The sequence below is a fragment of the Daphnia pulicaria genome, chromosome 1, assembly GCF_021234035.1.
Source record: "Daphnia pulicaria isolate SC F1-1A chromosome 1, SC_F0-13Bv2, whole genome shotgun sequence".
Classification (NCBI taxonomy): Eukaryota; Metazoa; Arthropoda; class Branchiopoda; order Diplostraca; family Daphniidae; genus Daphnia; species Daphnia pulicaria.
The window spans coordinates 19,580,947-19,602,672 of record NC_060913.1 but is presented as its reverse complement, the minus strand read 5'-3'; the positions used below and the strand labels follow the sequence as shown (position 1 = coordinate 19,602,672).

General features: G+C 41.7%; 2 protein-coding genes across 2 annotated transcripts; one reads left to right on the top strand and one right to left on the bottom strand.

The window, feature by feature from the left end:
* Window positions 1-2,225: 2,225 nt before the first annotated feature.
* On the top strand, window positions 2,226-6,654 carry LOC124334568 (nuclear RNA export factor 1-like). Its single transcript, XM_046789104.1, has 14 exons — window positions 2,226-2,326; window positions 2,409-2,522; window positions 2,620-2,794; window positions 2,876-2,966; window positions 3,035-3,118; window positions 3,183-3,287; window positions 3,354-3,495; window positions 3,553-3,856; window positions 5,358-5,394; window positions 5,454-5,701; window positions 5,771-5,939; window positions 5,999-6,182; window positions 6,250-6,406; window positions 6,472-6,654. The coding sequence occupies exons 2-14, from the start codon at window positions 2,432-2,434 to the stop codon at window positions 6,569-6,571; spliced, it is 1,887 nt and encodes a 628-aa protein (XP_046645060.1). The 5' UTR covers window positions 2,226-2,326; window positions 2,409-2,431; the 3' UTR covers window positions 6,572-6,654.
* A 2,281-nt stretch (window positions 6,655-8,935) lies between these two features.
* LOC124321209 lies at window positions 8,936-20,945 on the bottom strand. Its single transcript, XM_046784115.1, has 3 exons — window positions 18,276-20,945; window positions 12,144-12,304; window positions 8,936-11,868 (listed from the first exon to the last, which is right to left on the bottom strand). The coding sequence occupies exons 1-3, from the start codon at window positions 19,696-19,698 to the stop codon at window positions 11,809-11,811; spliced, it is 1,644 nt and encodes a 547-aa protein (XP_046640071.1). The 5' UTR covers window positions 19,699-20,945; the 3' UTR covers window positions 8,936-11,808.
* Window positions 20,946-21,726: the final 781 nt, after the last annotated feature.

The window sequence follows — 21,726 nt, the reverse complement described above, 5'->3', positions numbered from 1 at the left end:
AAGTTGCTGACTACAACGAAACCATTTTCGAACCAGGTCCAAAAACCAGTAAGAAAGTGTTAACGTTTAAAAGACTTACTTGATTTCATATGATAATATGATTATTTCTTCTTCGGATGTTGATGGATCACGGGCGGATGACGTTTGGAATAAAATCCATACAGTCTTCTACAGTCCAGTTATAAATGGTAAGGAAAGCGTAAGACCACCCCCAGGGACAAGCGCAAATCGTAGTGAGAACAACGACAGAATCGAGAAAAACTACAGAATCAAAAATAACCAAATGGCTGAAACGTGGATTAGTAAGTTTTGCTGAGTTTTTAGGTTACCACTAACGGTGATTAACATCTTGTCTTAACTCTACTCCTCATAGCGGGGATCGCTCCTAAAGTTTGTTCAAACTGGAAACCGTTTCTCTCAATGCGACTACCGGAGTCCGTGACAATCCAAGATTATTCTGTGGAGGTTCTAAATCTTCTACGAGTAATAAATGGAATCAGCCGTTATTGGGGATCGTTGTACGATCTCGATAGTTACGAGCCTATCTCAACTAGTGATAAGTTTGTTCACCACCAACTAACCCACAAGGTTAATCAGCACCTCAAGGTATATTCTTCATATTTTATCACTATTTGAAATTTTAAGTAACTTTTTTTTCTTGTGAATTCATGATTTTCGAATGGTTACCACCGGGAAATTACCGTCGTGGATCTTTCAATTGGCTTATTCGTGCAAATTTTTGTTCCCGATGGAGACTAGAGCACTTTTATTTCACATCGCAACATTCGACCGTAAGCGTGCTTTGCAGCAACTCAAGGTCTTCAGTCCTGATTCGGTGGGAGCTAGGATCGCTCATATTACTGATGGCTTTCTTCCAACAAATCAATAACCGTGAATCGCGATTTGATTTTGGACGAAACAAAAGTTGCATTTGACAGGATTATCAAAAATGATAATCCTGCAGTTCTAGAAGTCAAGTTTAAAAACGTATTGAGTAGTTATTTTCTACTGAATTACCATGATTATTTAATTTATTTATGTTATTTTCAGGAGGGACATGGGATTGGGCCTGCCAAAGAGTTTTTTTTCCAATTTTATCGAAAGAAATTCAAAGTTTCGATCTGAAACTATGGCGAGGAGAAGAGAACTCTGGTTTGGAAGATGTCGAAGTTGCCTACGTTCGCAGTGCCAATGGCCTTTTTCCGTTGGCAATTCCATGCGACGTTCAAGTCAACCAGATCATTCCGTCAGAGTTCCAATACTTCCATCTTTTAGGCAAAGTGCTTGCCAAATCTGTCATAGATTCCAGCATGGACTACTCAATATTAAGGACGGGATTCTTTGCTATGTCGCTGTGTTAAAAGCTAGTCGGGTTGGGCATTTTCATGAAAACATTAATAAAAAAACATCAATAAATTCAGTTTTTTTTTTGCTGATTATGGATATAAATCTTAGTGAAATAAACTAATCATTAAGATATTATAAATTTACTTTCAGGAGTAGGGATAAAAGGACAAAACACCGGTGCCATCTAGCAACCAAACACCCTAAGCTCTTAAGAATATACGCTATAAGGTAAAAGATAGTTAGGCAGCTATGTCAGAGGACTAGAGATAAGAGAGTGGTCTCTCTTTCTCTCGGTATGCATGCATGGGCATCTGCTTGCAAATTAACAAGAGCTTAGGAGGTTTGGTTTCTAGATGTCACCGGTGTTTTGCCCTATTTCAAATTTTCCGTTAAGGAATTGGAAATATCTCTATAAAAATAAATGTTAGGTTTAGGAACTTATGGTAATTCTATGGTAATTTTTAAATTCTGATTCTGATTCTCCCACAAAAAAATTTACATGGCCGACATAGGAAACGCCGAAGAGTCCCGTCCTTAATGAGTAGTCCATGATTCCAGACAGGTATGTAATAATAATTGGTATGATTCCACGTAAGGTCAACGCTAACTTTAGCGGCAATATGTATGCTGTACTCTGGACGTCCGCACTTTCCCTCCTCCCCCTCTCCCCTCTTCGACCCAACCGGGGGATCTCACTTTGAAACACCCCCTCAAAAAGCTGTGACGAGGCCTTACGGCCAATTCCTACAAGGTGACGGTATCATCTCCTCATAGACCATGCTATTACCTATAAGAGAAACTTCAGTTGAGAAGGATTTGAAATGAATTTACATCTAGTGCTGCCTCTGGTGGCTTCCAGAGCGGACTCCGCATTTTAGCCCACTGTAAGCAGAGTAGCAGACGACGTTTAGCTTTAATACAAACTACAGTGTCTTCTCCTTTACTCCTACTTCGTGCCTTAATGAAAATTTGAAATCTAGTAGGTTTAATATTGTGAAAAATAATGATTTTCAGCTGTAAAATAGTGCAAGTAACTTTAAAATATAACTTGGACTTGGCAGGTACGTAAAAAAGTTTATTGAAAATGTCGAAAGGATTTCATCGTGGAAAGAATAACAGCTCTAGAAGAACAGATAGATTTATAGAAGATATCCAAAATGAAAGGGTCTACTTCAGTATGTATACTATCAAGTGTTAAATGTGTTATAAAAATTAAATTCTAAATTCACTAGTCATGTGTACCATGTATGTTTCTGGTTGTGAATTTTGTAGATCATGATACCCGTGAAACTTCAGACAAACAAAAATTCAGACCAAGTTTCAAAAGTGGAAGAATTGATCGCAACCGTTCCAGACCAGTGGATAGCTCCAAATTACAAAGGATTATTGAACAAGATGTAGACATGGCTGGAAGTAGTTCTTCACATGGAGACTCACACCTCAGAAAGTAATGAATTTGTCATTTTGAAATCAATTGAATAATTTCTTTATTTTTGTTTCTCATTCTTATTTAAATTGTGTTATTAAGTTTCTCACATTCTAGACCTGGAGAAAGAAAAAAGAATCATGCAAAGCCACAGCAGAATTCTAAAGGAGGCTCTTCTTGGAGTAAAGTTATGGTCTGGAGCAATTTAGAATTTTGTGTTTAAAGATTTCTTATTTTAATGTAACAATTTGTTGTTCTTAGATTCCTCATGGAAAGAAATTTGAAAAAGATTTCATTCTGAAAACCTTGCTGAATGCTTGTAAAGCATCTTTCATTCCAATTTATGTGAGATAAATTATTATCAATAACTTAGATAGCTTAAATAACAAGATATGGTTTTTCATTATAGTATCATTTTGAAGGCAACAATGCAGTCTTCTTCATTGAAGACTCAACTGCAGCTGAAGTATTATCCACACTAAATAAGCAAATCACATTGAATGATGGTTTCAAGGTGTTATATCTTACTGGAACAAATGCTGTTGAAATAACTGTATGATACTAATCAAGAAAATTTTAGTTGATTATTTTCGTTAAAAGGAGCCCAGCACCTAACCTACCAATAAATGAAGAGTTAAAGGGAAAAATCAAGCAAGTGATGAGCCGCCGTTATGATCCACAGATGAAGATGCTTAATCTTTCTCAGTTTCACTTGGATGAAGGTAGAATTATCATATAATATGCAACCTTTCCTCATTCCATGAACTTTTTTTGTATAGAATTATGCACAGATTTTTACACACCTCTTAGTCGAGAAAATTTCATGCAGACAGTGGTGCAAATAATTGGGGATTACATACCAGATGTCCAAGTTATAGATTTATCCAACAACAAAATTTACAATGTGGATCAAATGAAGCCTTTAGTTACAAAAGCCGTTTTTCTGAAGTCTTTGAATTTGGGCAACAACAAGCTTGGCCAAATTACTTCGCTGGATCGTTTACAGGGATTGAAGTTGGAAGAACTAGTTCTCAATCGGAACCCTCTTTGTGATCGCTTCAATGAACAGAGCACCTATATAAGGTAATGCTATCGAAATTGCTACACATGGCGATATTTATTTTATTTTGGTATAAAATATATCATTTTTGGAATAAGTTTTGAGAATTAGAATAAGATTTAAACTTGAAAAATCTCAATATGCAGCGATGTTGAAAGGGACATTTAGAATAATATTACGCGTAAAAGTATGATGTGAATTCGACTAGTTGTCCTCTTTTGTCTTAATGTTTATTTCATACAATTCAAATTGATCAGCTCAATAACTGCCTTATTAGTGTCAACTTCATCTGACATCTTTTTACCCCAGTCTTAACTAAAAAAAAAAACTAAAAAATCCCATAATAATTTTCATAAGATGTGCCCCCCAATATTCAAAGTTTTCCTCCCCATTCTGTGAAAAGACCGCTTTTATTTCAACTCAGTTTGTGGATCATTTTAAAACTCCTGTGTTGGTGGAAATATTTTCAAAATGGAAACATCTTTACTTGGATGAGAAGTCGAATGATGTGTCATCTTAACTTCACGCATACATCATCAATTCAACATCCATCATCAATGCTGTATTCTACATTGCTTTGTTACTTCTGCCAACTGTTACGGGACTTCATGCAGCTACTTCTCGCCTGACATCAACCAATCGCCTTTTCCACAACAACAAATACGGATTCGGACATTGCTTCCTAAAATTCGTTCTCTTAAGCATGTGATTGTGCCGCAGCTGAAGCAACGGACGAAACCATGTGAAAGTCGGTGTAGATATGTTGTTCAACAAATCGTCCCACTACGGATTCATCTCACCGAGCCGTCACTGAATACGTTTGTCCACAACGTTCACCCTCAAAGACAGGGCATGTGTGAGGTCGTGGCGAAAATTCGGCTGAGTGGAGCCTCTAATCTTCATCGACGAAAAGAAAACGGAGTGCCTTATCAACTAACCGGCCAAGGTTCATTCACATTGCAGTTCATCAGAAGATCCAAATCGTCTTCGTCTCTTATCGTTCTCTACAGAAATAATTCGTGTTTTGCTATGCCCGGCTTCGAAGATGTTCCGGGTCTTCAATCCACAGATCTCTTTCCACAAATCTTCACATCACAAATCAACCAAAAACAAACCCATACAAGAAAAAAAAAATCCAGACCAAAATTTCCCATCACATTTTGTTTATTTAAATGTCCTTCGATTAAAAATATTGCAATCGTAAATTGATCCGATAACTCAACCCTTTAATTTTAGTCGAATTCAATCATGTATGAAATTATATTTTCATTCTCTAACTTTGAGTCTTTTTAAGCTGATGTAATACGATGGTCCCCTTTCGTCACATCGCTTCTATTTGAACTAAAATTTATATCTAACTGGTTCTCGTTCTCTAGTCACTTATTCCCCCCCCCCCCCCTTGTAATGTTGAAGGTGTTGCAAATTTCACAATTTTAGTTTTATGTTCTTGCTTATCTGTTTAATCTTTATATTTTTATGGCCACGGTCAACCTAATCGCAACGCAATCGTGGCTTATATTTCAGCGCCGTAAGGAAACGTTTTCCCAAGTTGGTCAAATTGGCAAGTTTGTTGAAATAATAACTTTTAGTATTTGAGATTAACAACTTATCGTTTTCTAGGATGGCGTGGAGTTACCGCCAGTAATCTCCTTCGACATTGGAGCAGAGGACGTTGCTTTACCACCATCTAGTGGCAGCTGGTTTGTTTCCGACGAAGCACGCCAGATAGTCCTTGTTTTCTTGGAACAGTACCTATCGGTGTATGATTCAGATGATCGCCAACCACTTTTAAATGCATACCATGACTCGGCTATTATGTCATTGACATGTTCTTATCCTCCGGGACAGACAGCGAATGCACCCTCAAGGTATTTATTAGAACTGTTATCAATTTATTTATAGTTCATTTTAACGTTCATTTTAACGTTCGTTTAAAGGTTGGACTCTTACATGAAAGACAGTCGCAATCTGAAACGAATAGATGATCCGCAACGTCGTTTTCGATTACTTCAACAAGGCAAAGTCGATATAGTTTCGTTTTTATCAAAATTACCAAAGACTTTGCATGATCCAAGCAGTCTTGTAGTGGACGTTCCTGTTACATCGGTATGATAACTTATTTTATTGATAAACTGTATTTCCAAAATATGTATGTGTTACATTAGAGTCACCTGATTGTCATGTCTGTGACGGGTGTTTTTCGGGAACGAGCGGAAAGGCATTCTCTGATACGTTGGTTTCAACGGATATTCATCATCATTCCGAGCACTGGAGGGGGTTTTTGCATCGTTAATGAGCAAATTCATATTTCGTGTGCTACTCCCGAGCAAATTAAAGCGGCTTTCAAAGGTAGGATTTCTTTGCACTAAATGATTTGTCTGGTAACATGATTATCAATTCTATCTTGTTCTAACAGAACCAGTCGCTGTTCCTGCAGGACTTTCCACTCAAGCGTCATCTGTTTCCGTTGGTGAAACTACAGCAAGTTCTACTCTTGTTGATCCAGTCGTTCAGCAGCAAATGGTGGCATCATTTTCCGAACAATCGGGAATGAATACGACTTGGTCATTAAAGTATTTATTTTTCCCGCTGTTTACATAAATCAAAATTAGAGATCATGTTTTCATATTATTTGTAGGTGTTTAGAAGAAAATGGTTGGGTTTTCGATCGTGCTGCCTTTGTTTTCACCGAGCTCAAAGCCGCCAACCAGATCCCGCCAGAAGCGTTCATCAAATAGTACGGGGATTGGGATGTCGGTGATATTGTCTTGGATATTCTTACGAATTGTTGGCATTCAATAAAAAAATGTTTGCAGTTCAATGATACAAACTTGATTTTAAATTCGTCAACTTATTTGTGCGAACCAATTTCGTAATGCGAAGATATAGAGATTATAGAGTTTAGAATACCTTCGTCGTTTCTGAACAAATCAATAATGAAATCAACTAGTTAGTTAATTAGCTATACAAAATATTGTCCATGTTATACAAAACTGAGACACGCGACACTAATCCTCATTTATGCAAAAATTTATCAAGCGTGTAATAGTTTTGTTGGTTTTGTTATTACCTTATCTTCGGTGTAGCTGTTGTAGCTAGCTAGCTATACTTGTTTTCTGTTACTAGCAGCTTTGCGTAATCTTTGATAGCCAATAGCAGTTTTTAACATTTACGCTTCCGTCCGCTTTCGTCTTCATTTATAATGGCCAAATACCCTCATTTTGTGACCCGGGCAAATTGTTGAATCAGGTTTAACATTCAGGACTTCCATCCGAATCCATTCACGTGGAAAACTGTAATTCTGCTGTTGATTCATGTGGTAAAACTCCTCATTCGAGTATTACTCGAATGGGGTTTTTCCCATTAGCAAAATCCGACATAATGGAAATGCATCGACATTTTATTTAATAAAATGATAAAAGCACAAAACCCCACAAAATCTGGAAATAGAATTCAGCTAAACCTGTTTACCTATATATGCTGCAGGTTGACATATTTTTTATCGTGGCAATTTTTTAACAAATATTTTTTAATCAAAATGGTTAAAAATGCATCAGCAAGAACATTATATGGCTGAGAAATAATCAATATGATAAACAAATATACAACGTTAAGAATAGATTATGTTCATTCTGAAGTCCTCTGGGTTCTGATCTTATGAAGAAGTTGGGTGTGGGTGGCCCACAATTAACCTATATTAACTTGCACACGAGGATACTGACATTTATTATGTTTTGTTTTTTTTCAATGCATTCGATAGATTATAATCAAGTAATAAATGATTCGTCTGACGCCAACGACTTTGCCTTTCCATTTTCCCCATTGTTTGACAAACAACATCCACGCACTTGACTAGGTAACTCATCTCTTTGAGTTTCTTTTCCTATTTATAATCGAAGTGCATCATTAATACACTGCGAACGTCATTCTTGATACTCAATAATAATGGAGCTATTTCCGTTCGTCGTTTCACTTTAACGGAGCGTTAGTTGCATCACGTGAATCACGTGTAGACCTATAACTTTATATCTGAGATTACAGTAGATGCTTTATTTCCTTCATTCAATGAAAGAAGAGCGCAGCAGCTTTCTCTCACCTGTAGCTACGGTCATTCGCTTTTATACTATGACATTCTTTGATACTATGATTCCGGTTAAACAATAAATAGGCGTAGCCCTCTACATATCTCCACTGTTTCATACATCAGAAAATTTTAATCCAAATTTTTTTATAATCGGCATTCATTCAGTATGATAACATCAAAGATAAAATTCTTTCCAGTATGTCAATGATTCGAATACCATCTTGTAGGAATTATTAGTAATCCCGCTTTCCCAATTTATTCCGTACATGTATTTATAATTTCCAAAATTGGCTGTTATAGCAGTTTATTAAGCACATTCGCAGAAGTTTTTGAGGCAGGACGTCCCTTTTCCGATCTAGGTTGTACATGTCAATCTGTAACAACTTAATCAAATGCATTTGTTAATAAGATTTATTTTGTTTATTTGTTTTGGCTTTTATGTTACGGTTTTTTTTTTGTGTGTGTTTGGTTTGTTTTTTGCAGCTTTATTTACCGTACTTTATGTTGGATTTTCTAATTAAAGAAAGAACGAAGTAAGTTCATTTTTAAATACTGCAAGTCTGCAACGTCTACACAGTATCGTATCCGTACCGTTTAGAAAAAAAAAAGCCAGTATATAGTTTCTGGCTGTAATAAAAATCAATTAAAAAAAATTCCGCGCTTTTTTCGAACTTATTGAAGCATTGCTTTTGTGAAAGAGATCTTATTAGCCCCAGTAAGAATACTTTCCCGGATCTGAAGGAGTCGGTCGATACGGTTGTATGCGCACGTTTCTGAACTTCACAAATTTATATTTTATTTCGTGAAAAAATTCATTGGAGCTAGATTTAAAAGGAAAAATATGTATATCATATCCCGTTTGGGGTTATTTTGTCAGTAGATCCGAGTAGAGCAGCTCTCACACGCTTCATCTGAGACAGTTGGATAATATTCTCTAGATGCGCTTATAGCTTATTGATAGAATGGTCTGTGTAAGTAGGCCTGTATACGGTAAGCAATGTGTCTTTCAAGTTTGCGCTCTGTTCATGAGGATCTGACTGTTACTTGTATTGACCGCAATATATGATGACATCGAGAAGAATTTCGGAAAGGATGACGACATTTTGCAGAACGGTTGAAAATCCAAGGCAACAGAGATAGGACAGAAGATGTTGCGGCTAACAGATCAAGTTTAAAAGAAAAAAAAGCTACGTGTTATGTATATATTTGCAATGGTTACCCCAAACTGCTTCAACACTGATAAGAACATGCAACATGACTCAGTCCACCATTATTGTTAAGTCAAATCTTTTGGATATTTTAGTCTGAATCAATTTGAGGGGTTACATCAGTGAGAAAGTGTTGTCTGCTGAGTTCAAATTAACTTGGTTCTCAATCCGTTGCTTGTAGTCAGCTTGTAGTATATACCTTCATCATATTTATCTCTATTATAATGAATTGCGTGAATCGTGGAGCAGCGAACTTCCGATTAGTAAAGTTAAAAGAAAAAAAAACTGATAGCGTAAAATTGTTTTTCACTGGAGATCACAACCATATATTTATATATTTATTTATATGCATATATATATGGGAAATAAAAGAAGATAGAGGACCAAAGGGGAATTCACACTGAAAACAGAGTTCCGGAATATTTGAGTACTGCATGGAACGATTGAAATGGGTAAGTAAACTCAACCAATTCCATTTAAGAATTGGTTGGCATATTTTGTTGACTTTGAGTGATAAGGAATGAATAGAGGTGAAAAGCATAACCAATATATATTTATATATATATATTTAGAATTATATATATGTAGAACGAGTATCAGAATTGGTGGTGTTTTACATACAATATGTTTTTATCGTCTGTGTTGTAAGAAATGATCGAGTGATGACTAAATCATGTACTTCTTATACAGCTACATATAAGAAGAATCATATGTTGTTCCTCTAAAAATGCGTCCAGCAAGCTGCTCAAATTGGCGAAAGGAAAACATTCAACACTCTTCTAAGTACACAATTGCTGATTCAACAACGGTATTTAATTGAACCTTTTTGAAAATCTGTTATGGACGGCTAACGTGTGTTTCATGGTGCCACAAGTCGAGACTTTGACATCTGCCTTGGGTCAAAAGCTTTGATTCTCCCAGATGAAAAGATCTGAAACCGAAGTAATATTGCCCGAGTTTTCGCCACGACAGGGAGAGATAGCCAAATTTCGAACAATATCTCTAAGTTTAAGTTTTTCATCTGTTTTCTTTCATCAGCCAAAAAAGGAAAGCGAGTTTTGATGGCTGCATGTATATAGGTTCAATCAGGGCTCATTCCTTTGCCGAGTCAGCAATTTTTCTGAAAGAAGAGACGAAGAAATCTACCATGTTTCCGACCATATCTTTATGGAATATAAGTCGTCCATGATTTGTTGGTGTCACTTTTTCTTTATAAATCGAATTTCTTTTCGGTTGAAGAGGATCTACAATGAAATCAAAAAGCTGTCTCGACGCACCAGAAATATGTTGGATAATAATAATCATACTAATAAAGAAATCAAGAACGTTATTGGAAATGCTGGTGAACGGATTGTCAGCGTCTGTAAACGAAACGTTTCAACGGACTCTAATCGAAGTCGGATTATGAGAGACGAATAATGAAAACACGAGGAGCAAAAAACTGACATTATTTTGTGAATAAACTAAGACAACGAACGAAAAGAACATGAACGAAGCGGAGATTGTCAGCAAGATGTATAGATATCACGCTTTTTACTTTTTTTTTCTTTTTTATTTGAATTTTTCATTTTCACTTCTGCCTCTTGTTCTTTCCCCCCTTTTTTTTATTTGACTAACGTGGCGTGAGAGAAATTCAATGAAGTTTATCTTCTGGAATGAAAATAGATTCTTGAAAATAAGAACAAGTATACCACGTGAAGCAATGTGCGATCTCTTGTTTTGTTGCTCTTGGTAAATTCGATATACAGAATAATAATAGAAGAGGAAAATGGTGCTAGAGAGTGACGAAAAGGGATCGGCCATTGGATCGGGTCTAAGGCGTAAAAAGCGTAAGTATTGCCCCAAAATTATTAACGATTCAGAATGTATTGGAAGAAGGACGACGTGAACAGGCGGAAAGGGCGATCCCATCGCAGCCCCGCGGCTCCCACCAGGCGTGCAGGGATCGGATAACCAAACCTAATGTTTACGGGCTCAGATCTTGCCCCAATTGCAATTAAACAACGCTTGGAATATAAACAGATGTTTCAAAAGGCCTACGTAAATGTTGTTTTTTTTTTTCTCTTTCTCTCTTTTTATTTTATTTCTTGAATTCTTTCCGTCAACTTGCCAATCTCTCCGGTGTCTAAAACGAAATCCACGAAGGGATCGAGATCTTCTAAGTATAACTGGTACTTGTCTGCTTTTATTGAGTTTACATAACGTGAGTTGGCCATAGTTTTGTTTAGTTTTTGTTTTTGTTCATTCCCTGAGTCAGACATGATTCAGCGTTCCTTTCCGTGCATTTTATTCACTCCTAATCCGGTCCTATCTTCATTATGCAGTGCCGTGTTTTAGATGACGTGAGACGTGTCAGTGTGTAGAGTGTGTCTATAGTTGTGTATACGTATGTCTCTCTTTTTTCTCCTTAAAGGTGTGTGTGTGTGTGTGTGTTAGATGTGGATTCGTAAGAGGGATATGAGAACATGAGGGAATGATAGGACAGTTTTCCTAAACACATCTTCCGATTTTGTTTTTTTGTTTTTTGTTTTGTACATATAGAATATTTAGAATATCTTTTTCGTTTAGTGAAGAGATATAGTTTTATGTGTCCAGTGGTGTGTAGAGAAAAAGTAAAAGACGAATGGTGCAGTAGTTAGCTCGGATCAAACCAGAGAAACACCGATAGACTCACTTCCACAATTTAGCGACCCCTCACCCATCGTAAGAGAGCGTCAGCCACCAGATCCAAATGTGCTTTCATCTACAACGAAACAAAGACACAACGCATTATTAGTTAAGACTATCAATGCATTCAATGTATCGATATCAAATTTGAAATTTAATGGAGCTTCACTAATATAAGAATCCGTTTTTACTCCCATGACATTTAAATTTGCATTCCCATATGATTTTTTGGACTGACACCCACAAACCCATACCAAGAGATTGCATATATTAATTTGGGTTGCATAATGGCTAATGACCCAACTGATCTTGTATATCAAATAAAAGAAACTGAGACTGTTTTTTGCATACCGTTTTGTAGAACATGCAAGCTTGGCCATCTTCATCCTCGCCGCCAGGGCAGTCGATGAAACCATCACAAAGAACGTGATCGTCGATGCATCGGTAGCGCCCGACGATATCCGGCGTTGGACATGCAAAGCGCTCCATTCCGTCTTCGGCAGGTGGGCACTCTACTCGGCAACCAGGCAAAAATTTAAAAAAATAAATTATGGTTTTAATTCAAATAATTAGTCATCATCAAATTCTATATGTTTTCTTTTAAAAAATAAATATCTCAATACAATTGGGTGAAAGGCCATGATTTCAATTTTCCGGTTGTATTATGAGGAAGCGCAGCAAGTGAGTGGCCCATTGTTTCATTGCGCTTGCCTTGTCTTGAATCTTGTAAGACATTCTTGTTATTCTAGGACAATTCAACAGTAGACAAACAGACTTATAGGCAGAACCATTGTTTGTCTTATGTAGGCTGTCTGGTCTATTTAAAGTAAGTCTAATTAGCTCTGATTCACCAATCTAGTATAAATACCATATTCTTTTCATTTGCGACATATTCAACCAGATGAAAAACAAATGAAGACGCAATCCGACGCAATCCTTGGAACCAGACAGCAGGGAATTCGGATCAAAGTCAAAACATTTGTTGTGTTGTTGATTTCTCTTGATGTTGGCTTGTGTAACCCGAAATATGATTGCAGTAATCATGAGATATGTTTTATTCGAGTTATCCCCCTGGGTACAGTGTTTTGTTGTGTTTCTTTTGTTGTGTTTTCTAGGACAATTTCGTTTTGAAGCAACCTTTGTGCGGGTTGCGTGGCATTCAGAATTTTTTACGGTCATCCGCCATTACGTAACTCCGCGTTTCGTCCGTGATAGAGTTTTCGTTGTCCACGGGACAAACTATGTTGAAAACAAACAAACGAACACTGCAACCGAAAGTCGCAGTGGTGCCATATAAAAGGCGCTACCGGTACTTAACAAATTGCAATCTGATATGATGTAGTAATAAGTCATAAAAGGATCGACAGATCGTACTACAGGCAAATAGATAAGGTTCACCTCCTTCACTCACAAGTAAGTGGTGACCTGCTGAGATTGCAGAACAATCTACACGTGGATTTTGGAATGACTAAAAGAATCAAAGAATTATCATCCTAGTGCTGTGCTGACTATTAACGTTTCTTCGATTTGTAGCCCCATTGTTTCCCATGACTTATTCACCGTCAATGACCTAATTGCCCATGAGTGGGCCAATTGCAGGGTAAACAAATGCAAGCGAGCTTGTCGTATTTGACTCAAAAGGAGGACAGACATTTCCACTCGTGTGTATATACACACAGGCTTTATCGAAGGCAGGTAGCCATCTTGAATTTGATGATAGAGTTAATGAGTTGACTCTGCGTCTGCGTGTATATAGACTCGGGTAGAGCTGGGCTGAAGAGAGAGATCTCTTGCATTGAACTTCTAAATATAGAGAATCAGAAGAAGAGGAAGAAGCGATTCAACGTCTATAATACGGGCGATCTCTGACATTTCAAACGTGTTTCTACAGTGTGTAGCCAGAGTCAAACATCTATATAACAGACAAAAGAAAAAGTAAAAAAAAAGAAAATAAAAGAAAATAAAAGTAGAGGCGTGTGTGTGTCTAAGCCAGGCAGCGGAAGAGCGAGCTAGTGCTGTGCTGCGCGCGCGCGCTTGTTACAGGGAGCGGGACAGAGCGGGAGAGAGAAAGAGAGAGAGAGATGACGACGCAAGATTCAACCAACAGTTTGTATTGATCTTGGTTGGCGCGGTGTCCCCCCTCTTGGGGCTTTGTAGCCCCTCTCTCTCTCTCTCTCTCTCTCTCTTTCTCTCTTGCTTCCCAGTTTTCCGTCCGCCCACGGTTATTTTTATCTTGCACACAGAGAGAAAGAGAGAGAGAGAGAGAGAGCTCTATATACTGTTATATACGTATACGTCTATATACCGACGACTAGGCTCTTCCATGTTCTCTTCTTTGCCCTTCCGAGCTCCGCCCGACCTTTTTCCTATGTCGCCAACGCAGCCAACGCTCCTGCTTTGACCTTGGTCTTTCTCTTCCAACAAATTTGGGAGAAGACAAACAACAAACATTACGCCGAAACAGACTCCCCGCTAATCTCCCGCAACAGCGGCTAAATGATGAACGGCCCACGCTCACGTTTCATACAAGACAAGGGCACAAGGCGAAGAATCGACATTTCAGGACCAACAGCTCATCAAATAGCAATTAGGCTATTCAAAATAAATGAAATCATCAGTCGATGGAAATGTCGATTGTTTTGAGATGAATGACGAGATGAATGATTTGCTATTTGTTGATTGACGTCGATCATCGACTCGAACCTCGTCGTCAATTCGATCCAATCCAAACCGAAAGGGAATAATATCAGCCTGGAAATTCGCACTCGAATGCGGTCGGTGACGACAAGGGGGCCGGGCGGTAAGAGCTATACGGGAGTACCTCGAACCAGTCAACATCCATAGACCCAAGACTTGCTGGGGTAGTGGCGGGTGGGCAATTTGATTTAAATATTGATCGCCCTACCCATGACGCACATCCCTGCCCCCTTAAGCTTTCACGCATACGACAAAAACGCTGCTGCCCTCCTTTTTCGTCGCTCCTATCGCAGCAGCTATACGCGGCTCCGATTGCCTGCCGTTGTGCCCCCTCTACATCTTCTCTTCTCGGTACATCACAGTCTCAGCAGCTCAAAGTGATCGCCATTTCAACTCCCACCCAGTGACTTTTCTATACTACCCCCCCAATTCTCGTCGAGAAAACATTTTGAACGACACGTCTTGATCTCGTCTGTTTATAGTTTTTCTTCTTGTCAACACAAATCGTGACATCGGGGACCTGCTGATAAATCTCGAGCGACATTGGCGGCTGTACGTCTAACTCGTTTGAATGAAATGCGAAAATGACGCAATCGTTTGATCTGAGACAAGTATATGTATAACGGCCACTGCATGACGGTTATTCCATGACGCCGACTAATGTCAAACTCCTCGGCCGTTTCAATGGCATAGCAGAGGCGGAGGCCAGCGGAGACCGTTATGATATGAATAGAAAGTGTTAGAGCGCAGTGCACCTTGAGGGAGTACTACTTTGCTAGAGTTCGATTTGCTGTTGGAATATCAGAAAATGGGTCAGTCCATTGAGGACGTGTTGACAAATGGCGAAGAGGTCAACATGATTCTCCAATGGACTCAACTTGTATAGTTTCAACGCCGGCTAGCTGATGCAAGCGAAGTAAGTTGTCGAATTGACATTGGGGGCACTGAAACTTGGTCTCAATGGTTGGCAGGTTATTAGTGTAGATCTCTCTCTCTCTCTCTATGCGTGCCATCTAACGTTGAGACCTATATGGAAGGCGTATTCATTGGGTGGGAAGAAATAAGCCATTTTGGAGTATCAGACTGTGTTCTGCTGCTATAGGCTGAAGCACTCAAAGGAGCAACATTTATATAGCCGCCGTTCGATGAGGCAGGAGCTGTGTGGCTAAACGAGACAGCCGAGTGACGAGTGTTGAAGACACTGAGTGAGAGAAGAGAGAGAGAGAGCTGTGAAAAAGCCAGAATGGCAATAACGAGAATGTGGAAAACAACCGGGACGGGGGGTTAACGGAAGAGAAGCGAAATGCCAATGACGTCAGCGGCAACTGGCTGCCTTCCAAGCACACACACACACACACACACACACACACACTTTGGCTATGTGTGTGTGTGTCTGCAGTATACTCCCTTCTAACTGCGTGTGTGTGTGTTATAGCCTCTCGCGGTAGTTCTCGCTCTCTCTCTCTCTCTGCAACTTGTTACTACTCCCAACTTTGCAAAGTTCAAACAGTTGCCGCTGGAGTGAGACGAGCTTATAGCGATTGCATTTTCCATTTCCATTTGAAAAAAAAAAAAAAAAAAAAAAAAAGAAAAAGAAAAAAAAGGAACTTGGCTCGCCGATTATCGATCATTTAACGCACTCGACATCTACGAGCGAACCCAGCAGGATCGGGGATAATAATCAGACGCAATTCACTTTCAATGTCCTCGCTCCCTCTCCTCGTCCCTTCTCCTACATGGCTAGCTCTCTGGCAATAACTTTATTATTGGGCTCGGCGATATCGATCCCGTTTGACTGTTGAATCGCTAGTAGACGGGGGACGCTCAATGTCCAAAGTCATGTCAGCCTGTCGACGGACCAAGTGTTTCACTAAATGTGTCCGTTTTTCCGCGCTCAACACGCCAAGCTGTATACATACCTAGTTTCTAGGGAAACCACATTTCCACCCACTTTCCCAACTCTTCTCCCGCAACTGTAGAGAGAGCGAACAAAAAAAAACATAACGCGTAATGTGTCATATTTTCAAACCTACTGTATGTTAGAGCTGCGTAGTCTACTACATGAATAAAAAACTAGAGTGTTAAACTTAGCCGGGAGAGTAATAGAACTGGTAACGAAGTTTTGTCCTTGTGCGCTGTGTGTGCTGTGCCGAGTGAGAGAGAGAGACGAGAGCAGAGAGAGAGAGAGCGATCCACGCACAGTTCATATTATGGATTGACGTCATCCGATCGAGAAAGGGAGTGGGGAACGACGGAGAGGGAGAAGGAGACATGCAGCAGGGAACTGCGAGGGAACAGCGGGGTGGGTGGGGTGGGCGGGGGCAGAAGAAAAGAAACAAATCGAAGGAGAAACAAACGAGAAACGAGAGAGAAATAAAAACGATCGCTGCTGCTGCTGCTAGCTATAGAGCTATAGTAGCTGTAGCAGTATATAGCAGCGGGCTATGGGCTTCTCCCCTTGCTCCTGTCGTCGTCGACGTCGATGTATTTACGGCGCAACTATTGAAACAACCGCACCGGGGATCGTTCAGCATTTTCGGCGCCCCAGCGTCATCGCGTCTTTGTAGTGTAGAGCGAAAGATGATTTCTTTTTTATCTTTTTTTTTTCTCCTCCTCCTATATATATATGCTTTGACGAGTAGTTATCAAACAGCCATTACAGGTGCAGTTCTCTGCCAACAAACACTTGCTATTGATTCGGTTGGTTTGGTATTTTCAAATTTCAACCGCCCAGCAGCAGATATTATTTTTTTCAGATTTTCTCGTTTGAGTCTATGCGATGTTGCTTTGATGTGCGTTGTCGGCCGTTAACAGATGGCAATCAACAGTTAACAAATGATCGGCGATCGTGTAAACGGCGAGCCAGCTCGCCGATAGTCTATCAGTCTAATGAACTGCGTCGTGTTTTTCTCTCTAAGCTGTTTTCTACAGAGAGGAAAGGGAGGGGGGGGGGACTTTGGCATTGGTTTGATCGGTCGACGTGGGCGTTACAAACGTCTGACACGTCCGCCATTCATTCAAACGCCAGTGGAAATGAATTGCGCAATCGACGCAATGGACGAAAGAAAATGCAGCCGAGTGCGTCAAATGCTGTGTGGAGGTCTATAGGGTGTGGGTGGCATGTTGGTGGGTGTGTCTTACTTGGATGTGAAAATAACACTCAAACGTTGCTGCTGCTGCTGCTCCTGGCTGTTGCACACATCAGCACGCGACGACTTAACTTTCCCCATCTATTTCCTGGAGTTGGCGTTTCATGTGACGTGTATAGGCAACAGCAACAACACGATAAGAACAAGGATAAGAACGAACCAAGACGAAGGAGAAATTCATTCTTAGACTTGAGTCTCTTATATTCCTTTTGACTCAATTGTAGACTTGATTTCAAGTTGAAAGGGAAGCAAGGGGGGAAAGGGGGGTTGAACAAAAGTGAACAAAAGTAACATTCAAGCTCAAATCAGAAAAGGGAGAAGAACAGAGAACCCCAAGATAATCAGGTCGCTTTGCTTTTAGCGCCATTACATCTTTGTGTTGCGGGCCAATCTGCCATCTTGATTGACTAGCAGATTCTATTGGCAGGCAATCAGCGCTTGAAAATTTCCATTGCCGTCAAAAATAACTCCCACACGAACGAGAGCATCACCCCCATCCCCCCCTCTATCTTGCCCAAAACTCTTGGCCCCCGACCCTTTGAAGTGCCGCAGCGTTTTAATGGACCCCCGCAGCATATGGAGCCGCAGGAGCGCGTCGGCTGCTTTTGTTGTTATGTCTTGTTTATTATTGGCTTACCGATAATTGGGACGTCGTACTGGCGGTTTTCTCTCGGCGAACGCAACAGGAACTGGGTGGCCAGATTGCGGTTCATCCGATTGACGTCGGGCGTCGGCGACGAACCTCCAGAAGGCCGGCCATTGTGTTCGTGCTGCTGCAGGGCCGCTCCGTCCAGGGCCGAAGCTCCCGTCGCCGCACCTGAAAACGGGCGATGCGACGATGAGGAATCTTGCGAGTGCTGCTGCTGCTGCTGCTGCTTGCGGGAGCCCTTGGCTTTATTGCCTTTGCCACCGGGCACCTGTCCGGCGTTGGCGGCCTCGCTCTTCTCTTTGCGGTTATTGGCTGCATTGCGGTTCCTGTTGTTCTCCCTGTCGGATTTCTTCATGTCGGAGGTCGAGCGCTTGGGCCAGAGCGGCAGGAGTAGCAAATTGTCTTGGCTCTCGTCAGGCTGCGTCTGGTTGCTCTGCTGGACGTACTGGAGGCGATTCAATGGGTGGTGGCCACCGCCGCCGTTGCCGCCGTTGCCGCCGTTGCCGCCTAGTTTGCCGGGCGGGACGTCGGCGTCGTCGTCAAATGGCGTCAGGACCTGTTGGCTGTGCAGCGAGGACTTTGGGCCGTGGCTGCCACCATTGAGCGGCAGCAAATTTCTGGGCGAAAAAGATGGCGGCTGATGGTGTTGGTGCTGCCAGCCCGTCGTCGCTATCAGCCGATTAGGCAGCGGATGAAGCCTCAACTTGTGCTGCCACGTCGAGAGAGCGGCGATTTCCGCCGGTCCCAATCCGTGGAGGCGGGCCAGCTGTGCTTCGTGCCAGTTGAGTTGTTGGACGCCGCTCTTGCTCCCGTCTACCTGGTCGACGCTCGACGGGGCCACCAGCTCGTTGTCACGCCAAGAGACCGGCTTAGCCACGGCGACAGCCTCGCTCGTCATCACATCATTCGATCCGGCCGCAGTCATCTCTTCCGGCTCGTCGCTCGAGCTCATCGGCTCCCATTGCTGACGAAGAAGCGGCTCAATCCATGTGGCCGACGACGACGACGACGACGACGACGATGGCTGAGATGACGAGGCCTTGCTGTGAGGGACGTACGGATGATCATGGTTCTCCTCCGACTGGATCCAGCCGGCCGACTGACTCCGGCGGACGCTGCGTGGAGCCGAGCGCTCCTTTTCCGGATGTTGCTGCCACGTCTGATGTGGCTGAACATTTGCCGGCGAGAGCATCGATTTGACCCCGGCACCCGGCTGCTGGACGGCGGCACTCTCTTTGGCGACTAGAACAGATCCAACCTCACACAAACACAGGGCCAGCAAAGCCACCAGGGCCGCACTGCTTCTCGTTGTTGCGTCGCGACGCGATCGCATGGCTGCTGGGCGCAACATTGACGGGCGGCTGCTGCTGCTGCTGCTGCTGCTGCTGCTATTACACACGGGCGGATGCATGGCGCTCCTCTCCTCCACTGGCGGCTGGCTGCTCAACTCAACGCCAGATATCGACGCCCAGTTAATTACGGAGCGGCGAAGTAAATGAATGAAATGAATGAAATCTGAAATGGATCGGCTGATTGCTGTCGTCTTTTTTATGGAATGGTCCTTTTCTTTTCTGAAAATTCGATTCTTTTTGATAGAGACGCGAACTGTAGATTGGATGAAACGGGCAAGAAAAGATCGGAGGGGGGTCTAAATATACGAGATGAAACTCACTCGCTTGTTATTTAGTCCAGTCGTCGCCGTGTGCAATTAAGCTATCGACACTTGACGAATGCTGATGATGCGGAAAGAGCGAAGCAGTGAGAGCGATAGCTTGCAGCCGTGCTGATGCGTCTTGCATTCTCCTCCGGCCATTCTATACACAAGCAATGCCAAATGCAACTGTCTGTCTGTCTGTCTGTTCGATTTCCAACGATAGCCTCTCTCTCTCTCTCTCTCTCTATCTCTTTCACGCTCAGAACATAATGCTTCTTCCCGTCTCTTTACTTTGCAACAGCCGCTGATTTTCTTGCCTTTCTTGACGCCCACTCTCTCGAGTCTCGTTCCGGCCGAAACGCTGCTGATGGAGAAAATTCGCAATGGGCTTCGCTGGCAGACGCAGCTGCTGAACAGTTTTCTCCTTTCGCTGTGTGTAAGGGGGGTGGACCGGAGCAGTCGGTGGCTGTGCGTGCTGCGTCTGGCGTTTGACCGAAACAACGAAAGTGCAAAGTTAGAAATACGGCGTCGTCTCGGGCGCTTCAATGATTCACTAAATCAATGGACGGACGGATGGATGGATGGATGGATGGATGGTTGTTTTGGTTAATTGGTTGGATGGATGGATAAATGAATGACGGATGGACAGACGGTTGATAGGTGCTGGGCAATAGATTATCGGGTGGTTCACACAAGCCACGCGCTATGATGAACGTTGCTGAGATCTGTTTTCGGTCGTACGAGTTTCGACCAGCCAACGAGAAGTGGAATGCGTCACAAGTGGATGGTGGCGAGCGATTCCATGGATATATCCAGTGGAGCACAGATTGGACTGAACCAGAGTACAAGTCTTTTCGACTTTTCGAAAGAGGAAACAAACACAAATGCGAATAATTCTTCCTCTTCTTCTTGGGGCCTTTCGGGGCGACGAGTTAAAAAAAAGAAAAAGTCAAAAAGGAAGAAGGCGTCTCGTTGCGCACACCTCTCCTCTTGGGCGACAAATTGCTACTGTCGAACGTCAAATTCTGGTGACGTCTTTAGACGGAGGGAGAAAAAGGGCAGGCCCCGCGCCGAGCGCCCCAACCGCCCCCGCAACTCTGTGGGTATACGTCCGGCGCAAGCGCTTTCTTCTTCTTCTTCTACTCTGCTCCGCGGCTCCCTTTTCTTCCTCACTACACACACTTGCTGTGCTGTGTGCATGGCTTGGCTCCCCCTCACTTTCCCATTTCTCTCTCTCTCTTTCTCTGCGGCTCTCTCCATCAATCAATTGATCTATAGAGACTCTATTCCGCGTCTACCTTATATACTTTTCGATCTATTTTTCATCGGGTTTATTTATAGTCTGAGCTTTTGACAATTTGAATTTCCTATAAGCGAACGTCTCGCTCCGCTTTACATTTCGCATTGATTTTTACATTCTTCTTCTTCCTTTAATTTCTCTCAACAGGTCACTGGGAATCCATTTTCTTTCTTTCTTTCTTTTTTGGTTTGCTTTGCAAAGGTTATTGTTCTCAGCGCCGCGGCCAATTTCACAAAACAACTCGAACGCGGTGCATATAGCTCTAAGGTATAGTGACAAGGAGTACACGGAAATGGGGGTGGGGGGGGGGGGGGTAAAAATGAAAATAAATAACAACAGGGAAGCAAAAGAAATGGGCACATTCCAGAGCCAATTAAGAACGCAGTCGTACGAGCTCGCGAGGAAATGTTGGGATTCTTTTCAAATTCCTTGCCCAACCTTTCTCTCTTTTTTCTCTTTTTTCTCTTTTTTCGGTACAGAAGTAT

Bases quoted from the DNA above. Each gene is read 5' to 3' on its own strand.
- LOC124334568 (XM_046789104.1), top strand. From the start codon at position 2,432: ATGTCGAAAGGATTTCATCGTGGAAAGAATAACAGCTCTAGAAGAACA. The intron at 2,523-2,619 runs GTATGTATACTA...TGAATTTTGTAG, and splicing joins AAATGAAAGGGTCTACTTCA to ATCATGATACCCGTGAAACT. The intron at 6,183-6,249 runs GTAGGATTTCTT...TTGTTCTAACAG, and splicing joins AATTAAAGCGGCTTTCAAAG to AACCAGTCGCTGTTCCTGCA.
- LOC124321209 (XM_046784115.1), bottom strand. From the start codon at position 19,698: ATGCATCCGCCCGTGTGTAATAGCAGCAGCAGCAGCAGCAGCAGCAGC. The intron at 12,305-18,275 runs GTAAGCCAATAA...GTTGCCGAGTAG, and splicing joins GTACGACGTCCCAATTATCG to AGTGCCCACCTGCCGAAGAC. The intron at 11,869-12,143 runs GTATGCAAAAAA...GTTTCGTTGTAG, and splicing joins CTTGCATGTTCTACAAAACG to ATGAAAGCACATTTGGATCT.